Genomic DNA, 7,429 nt, shown 5'->3' on the forward strand with positions numbered 1-7,429 from the left:
GCTGGATACACATCTGCATTTTTACATATCCAAGCAGTTTGAAAATTATTTAAGATCTCCAGCAAAACTGGTTTTAAAAGGAAAAAGTGAATCATGCAAAGTCACTGTGTTTTATCCTGACACAAAAGTATCCTCCTACAGATCTAACTTAAGAAATGAAGACAAATTTGACAAAGATGTAAAAACAAGATTCACAATTAATGATGGAACATATTAACAGGAAGAATGACATGATAAAGCCAGTTCTCCATTAATAACTTGTGAGCATCTTTTCCCCAAGTTGCTTTCTATCTTAGCATTCTTAACTTTGCAGTAACCACTTCCCACCAATCAATCTTTTCTCAAAGCAAAGCCACTTCTCATTATACACTTGAGCAGAAGACTCCAGTGGTGGAGTGGGTGAGAAACCTTAACACCATAGAGAAGCCCCATAATAGGTAATTTTTGAACGGATGTTTTCCCTCTCCTATTTAAGGGACAAACACCACCATCAAATTGTGACATAATCTAGCTACTACTAACCCAAATTCCCAAGCAGTCATGTACTCAAAGTAGAAGTTCTGTTTACCTTCTGTGTTCACTGTGAGTGTTAAATACCAAATTTGTTTCTCCTAAAATGACATGCTCAGTTGCTTCAACCAAAAAAGAAAATCCAGCACCTGAATAGCTCAAGAAGCAAAACATTTAGGATTCCCTTAGAGAAAAATTGCATGTTTACATTCTTTAAGCCATACCACTATCCCTTCAAGGGATCACACAAACAGCTCAGGGCTAGAGAGATGTTTCACCTAATCTCTCCAGCAATAGTTGCTTTTCAATCAAAGCAGCAAGCTCTCCACCACCCAACGTGATGTCTCACAGATGCTATAGGTACAACTCTTGGTTATTCCATGAATTTACTCCTTATCCAACAGAACTTAACAGAAGTGCCAACACTAACCTCAGCTACATCCACGTGAAAGTCTCACTGCTACAAAAATTGTAAAATCTTAGAGCAAGTGGCAACATAAAGTGAATCCTTTCACACATGAAAATGGCTTGTTTATAAAGTGCTCAAATGCTGCCCTCCAAAATCTTTCCGTTCTCTCAGGAATTTCAACCCCAACAGCACATCTGAGGCAACAACCAACCTCCTGTGCCAGGTGAGAGCTTTGTGAAATACAGAAGCATCTCTCCGAATGAGCATTTGCTGGTCTCACACTGGGGTTCTGACATGATGAAGATGAAAGTGAAAGTTGTTTCTACATTTGCTTAAATCTTGCTGCCTCCATTTTGCGGATAGATAGCAAATGATGGGAGCAGCTGCTCCAAAAACACCACATTTGAACTTTCCAGGAACATTACAATTTAAGGGGAATGTCAGTGGCTTACACAAGGCAATTCTTCTGCAAGACCCCTGTAATCTGAGATCACCTGGAGAATTAACTGATTAACTTCCACTTATAATAGCTAGGAGTGATACTAGGAATGTTTCCAGAAATACAAGTTTATCTTGCCCAATACAAGAAACCCACTCAGTTTGCACTTGAATGTAAAGTTCTGGGATGCAAACAGCTGGAGAAATGCCTAATATAAAATCCACAATGTTTTTCTTATTTGCAGTACTACAACTAACTGTACTGACTACCTTGCACAGGAATTTTTTAGCTCTACCAGCTGGAATCAAAACCATTTCTTGCATCAATAGAAGAGTAGCTTGCTGCTGATCAGATTCTTGAACAGAAAAAAACCCCCTTTTTTTGCTTTATTTTAAATCTTCCTCTAGAACCTACCCTGACACTGTGGTAAAATTCAACTTAGTGCAGTAGTAGAAAGGGTGAGAAGGAATCAACTCCTTCATTATGGAACTGGAACAGAACAGCTTGTCATTGTCTGCAAGTATCCAGCAATTTCACTGTCACATGTATTGATTGGTGAACAAATGCACATTTAATTCTCTGTAGACATTTTTGACCCATGTAATGGGTCAAATGCCTGACCTTCCCTTTCCCCTGATTACCTTTGAGAGGACCTTCCACTGACATTTTTCTTACTCTTAAGGATTAGACCTTTACAGACAAGAGCTGAACTTGGCAAAGGTGGCAAAAAATCTTGTTTTGAGGTATTCTGGCTATGGAAACTCAAATTGTTCACTAGAACATGCTGTACTCAAAGCAATAAAGGTGGAATACACCCAGGATGTTTCAGGAAAGTGACCTAGTGCTCAGATGCACCTCTTCTCATGTAGTGAGGCAAGAGAAAGGAAAAGGAAGTCTTCCTGATTATCCAGTTAACATGAGGTTATGCGTAAAATTAGATATCAACTGCTTATAGCAACACGTTTAGGTATGGATGTGAGAAACCATACATCCGAGTATCTCCCTTCAGCTAACAATCAGTGAATGTGTGTATAAAAAACATTTCAAATTTATACTTTATCATTCCTGACTGTTTATATTTAACTTGGCAACTGACTTGGAATAAATGTTCAGTACTTAATTTAGCATACCATTTTTAAGTGGACATGACACAAAAGGAATTAAAGGAATAAACCTGAATTTTTGGAAAAAAACCCCAAGTAAGCAAAGGCAAAGAACATTAACATCAGAATATTGCCAGGGAAGAAGCAGTGGGGAATAATAAACATACAATAGTTTACACAGGAAGGGTTTATTAATTTTGTTCCAGAAGTCATCTGGCCTTCCTAGCATAGACCACTTTGGGATAATAATGTGCTTCTCTGCTTTCACTTCCAACCCACTCATCCACTGTGCCCTCTCAAGGCAACTGGTGATGGGGCTCAGCAAAAATCCAAAATACGTGGGTCATCTGAAACAAGCTAATAGTTCCTATAGTGTTTACCCAAATGACAAGAACAGCACACACTTCCTCCTCCACAAGGAATTTCTCTCCAAGATAAGCTGGCATTCTCTTTTCCCTTGTGATTCACCTATCAACTGCTGCTTCGAAGTCTGTGGCCTACCCATGCACAACAAAGCTTCCATGTTGAGAAGTGGATGCAACAGCAGCAGGCACTTTCAAGACTCCTACTCAGAGGCGAGAATTTAAAATCTGGCCACTCATAGGAGCTCGTTAGTCATTTCTCCCTTTACCAGAGCCCCTGGAAAGCCCATAGTGAAGCTTCAATGGCTGAGACTTCAAAAGAAACAACTTATCCTACTAATAGCTCCCACCAGACCATCTAGAACAACGCCAAGCTGACTCAGCCCCTTACCATCTCCTGCCTCCCATGACTTGTGCATTTCCACAGCCTCTCCAAGTTCTCAGAATTGATCCATCACTCCACAACTCAAACTGGGCAGTCTCCATTTTCTGCTCTCCAATTCCTCATACTGAAAGGGAGCTCTAGGAATTCCAGCTGCCTAGCCAGAGTCTCCAACATAGGGTTACAGCAACGTGCACTGCGAAATTCTATTGCTGTCTAAATGGGGGAGACATGGAGATGGACATGCTTCATTACTCCAAGCCAGGATAACCCAAGTTCCTCTGAATTCTGTAGCAAATCAAGAGATTTCAAAGGCAAAAAGTAAATTCTTAGTTCCACTGAAGGTTAGTGCTGACTCCACACAGTTTTACACAAAGTGAAACGGTTGAATGATTTCACAGTTACTCTGGTCCAGAGCTACTGTGTCAGACAGGTTTAATTAACGTATTCTTATCTTATTTCAAGCATCACATACGTATGAAAATTACAACTTGCTTCTTAATTGGACCTTTAGAAAAGCTCAGTATTACTGCTGATAATGAAATCCCTGAATCACTGAGGTCTTTTTACCAGGAGAAGTTAATCTACTCTCAGATGTTCACAGGTAACCCCCACTCTATCAGATAGGTAAGCAGATTTGCAGCAGGATTTGCTTGGCTTCCATTATGCCTTAGGAGTTCTCTCTGGTTGGAAACATAGTATTTTTATTTTACTGATGGCAAACTGGACAGAAGGGTCACACAACTCATCCGAACCCTCAGCTCAGGAGCAGAAATAGAACTGAGATGTGACAACTATTTCTGGGCTCTAATAGCCAGACAACACATTTGAAGTAATGCTGCACACAGAAGCATCCAAACAGTTTTAAAGTATCTGGCATAAAGTGCTGGCACACTCTGTGGTAGCTGATAAATTCAATTCTAAGTTTTAAAACTCTTATTAACTGGTTCTTCTCATGGCCTATGACACATGTTAGGGACCACCACTGTGCAGCACCACTTCCTTCCAAGGAAGACATGATTACCCTCAAACACGAATTCTCAACTTGGTAACTTTGCTGCTAAAACTGTTGCTGAGTAGATCACAGAACTGGAGTTCCTGAAGTGATCAAGACTTTTAAAGTTACAGAGAAAGAGTAAAACCAAACTAATACAAGCAAATACTGTTCTTTATGAGCTACTTTTTGGTGGCATATATTCTGCAGCATTACCTCAAGGCAGGAGGAAAGGGAGCACTACCTACCACCAAGAGAAGAATACTTTTTCAATTCTGGCACAGTCAGATGGATCTACAAGATTCTTACAGCTCAGTTACTCTCCCTAGAAGTACTTCAGCCTTTATAGTTTAACTATAAAAGTGGCACACACAGCTTGGTTCAGAGATCTCTTGAATTCTAAACCTGTAGAAGATACACGTGCTGCTGTGAGGACCCACCATGTTTAGGCCTGAAACAGGGTGTGTGCAAATACAGATTCACCCATTACAATTACTTATTCCCATTCTTGTCAAGAAAAGTCTGTGGAAATTACACAAATCCCTAGGAGTTAACCCACCTGATATCTTAAAGGCAGCATCCAAATAGGGGGAAGGGAGGCAGAAGATGAGAATAGACAAAATTAAACAGTATTATCTAGAGAAATAACTCACATTTTGTCTCCTGGGCCTCCTGACCCAAGGTAGATGTCTAGTCAGGATAACACCTCATGGGAATGCACTTAGATTTTCCCAGTAAGCAAATATAAACATGAGCTAAATAAGCAGGAACAGTGTCAGAGTGTCATGTGTTAATTCAGGGAGATTTGTTCTGGAAATTTGGGGAAAATGGCGCTTCACCATATGGCAAGAATAGATATCTAAAGCATCACCAGCTTTTTGAACCTATCTAGTGACCTGGATGAACCACAAGAGTATAACAGTTGCCTAGAAACATCCCTTGCTCATAAATTTGATTCAATGAATTAACTCCAAGCTTCTAGTGAAATACCTTCTTCAGCTACTAAGTTAGAAATATCATTACAGACTTGGAACAGAATTTTGAGGCTTTTGGGGCTGCCAATGACCTCGGTCACTGGATTGTGCCTTCAGCTACCACAGGAAGTGACAGCACACAGCTGTTTCCAAAACAGGTTAGGATTTCTGTCCTCTACTACTGTTACTGGAAAGCTCTTCCAGAATCCCATGACTCTGATGGCTAGAAGCTTTTTGCTAGTTTCCAGCCTGGAAATTTATTTGAGATCAGCTTGCTCTCATATCTCAAAACACCTATAGTTATTCTTTAATAACACAAAGGAACTGTGGGCTTGAAGCTGAAGTTGTATTAAGGTATAAACTAACGCTTTAGTTTTAAGCATGTTCAAAATATACCCTGTGTTTATAAAGATTAAAGAAAGAAGCCACACACAGGGAGATACACCCAGTGGGAGGAAGGCAGGAAGCTCAGTACAACTGCCTCCTGCCTTCACCCAATCACATCTGAGCATCTGAGATGACATTTCTTCCTTTTATGCAATTAACAGCACCAGATACCTTCCATCCCAGGAGGATGGGCCAGGCCCTGTCCCACTAGATGGCACTCACTTCCTCCACGGTTCTTTCCTTAAACATTTCATTTGAGCCAGCTAAAAATCTTGGCTGAATCACACAAAATTGTATCACAGCTTTCCCAAAATATTCCCTTTAAGACAGTGACCTACCAATGCCAGTGCGGAGCATGACGGACGGAGACTTGGGGGGGTAGGGAGGGAATTTGAAGCACCAACCTGGGAGGGAATGTAGTAGCTGAAATTAATATTGCAACCAAGATTTGCTGCAACATAGTAGAGTCATGCTAATTCATATCAATGGTTGGCTGATCTATTGCAAATTAGCAAGAATACAAGTAAATAAATAAATATATTGTTTGCAATAAGTGTAACGCACTTTAACAGTTTACTGACTAGTACAAGGTAGAACTGCATAACAACAGGTAAAAATAAAACTCAGTAACAGAACAGCTTTGCTCAAAGTGAGGCCTCCAAGAAATGAGGTGTTTTTACTTGGATTGCCTTAGAAATGAATTTTAAATATTCACCCCTACAGGAAAGGGCATGTACTTTCTGCTCCAAACATATTGGAAACATAATTAAGATTTGCTTTCCTGTATCTCTTAAAGGTTATTCCTTTAAAAGGAAGAGGTCCTAACAGTCTTTGTGAACACTGAGTACATTGGCACTGCTTTAAAGCTCTAACAGTGTCTATGCTTTTAGCTATTGCAGTAAGATGCTTGGTTTTATCTGTACTGGTACAGCTAGAGATGCTGAAGTGACAAAAATCAGGGAAAAGAGGCAAGAAACAGGTGATAAAGTACACAAGAAGTTGTAATGCTATATAAAACATGATCACAGTACAGTAAATGCCATAAGCTTTTATGCAAGAAAAACAATATGTTAAAAGTCTTAAGAGTAGGGGAAAAGATAAAAAAAATCCCACACTCTTACTTCAGCAACCCAAATTGTTACCCCTTAACTTCTAGTGTTAATCTTCCTTACTACGCTTTTTTACAACTGAGAATTTGGCTTCCTCATGCTCCCTTCCCAGACTCAAACTTGTCTGAGCGGCAGAGCAGAAAGAAAATCACGAACTCCAACTAAACTCCTTCAAGTTCTGAATCACTTTGCGTTTTTCTGAGCAATGTAGCATCAACGTTTCTTCTCAAAAAAATGGCTTCAGAAAATCATCTAACAATTGTTTCTTTACCATCTACCTTGATGTTATTCAAAACTCAGTATCTCCCTCAAAAATTAACTCACTATCCCTGACCTAGTTTAAAATGAGTTCTGTCACCATTTCATCGCTCAGAAAGACTGATATTAGCAGTACCAACACTTGGATAACTCACAGCTTAATTCCACAACACCAAGCAACCATACAATGTTGTTACTCAGGTGCCTTGCTTTAGACAGCTCCTGACCAAGTGGAAGCTCTACGTGAGGACAAAGATGGGATTTTACTGGCAGGTTGTGGATCAGACACAGGAGAGCTGCCATGCAAACACTTTCTGTGTGTCTTCCATGTGATGGGGTAGACAATTTTAGCTCCTGCACCCCAAAGAAGGGAATAACTCAAAGTTTCAGTCTGGTTACATGTTGTACCCAACACACAACACTTGACACTGTATCTCACCAGCAACCAAATTCAGCTCTCAAAGGTATTCTTGGAGAAAGGATCAGCCAGATGAGATTCCCA

General features: G+C 40.0%; 1 protein-coding gene across 4 annotated transcripts in view; it reads right to left on the reverse strand.

Moving 5' to 3' along the window:
* Positions 1 to 7,429, reverse strand: part of TLK2 (tousled like kinase 2) — a 41,137-nt gene that overhangs the window by 33,329 nt on the left and 379 nt on the right. For 3 of the 4 annotated variants that reach the window (XM_085083368.1, XM_085083371.1, XM_085083370.1), the window contains exon 2: positions 5,899 to 5,964. The exons of the other annotated variant lie outside the window; for it this stretch is intronic. In XM_085083368.1, the coding sequence (XP_084939494.1) occupies positions 5,899 to 5,964 (66 nt within the window). The remainder of the gene's footprint in view (positions 1 to 5,898; positions 5,965 to 7,429) is intronic. 4 annotated transcript variants of the gene reach the window in all.

Source organism: Lichenostomus cassidix, chromosome 27 (genome assembly GCF_008360975.1).
Source record: "Lichenostomus cassidix isolate B80296 chromosome 27, HeHo_3.0, whole genome shotgun sequence".
Taxonomy (NCBI): Eukaryota; Metazoa; Chordata; class Aves; order Passeriformes; family Meliphagidae; genus Lichenostomus; species Lichenostomus cassidix.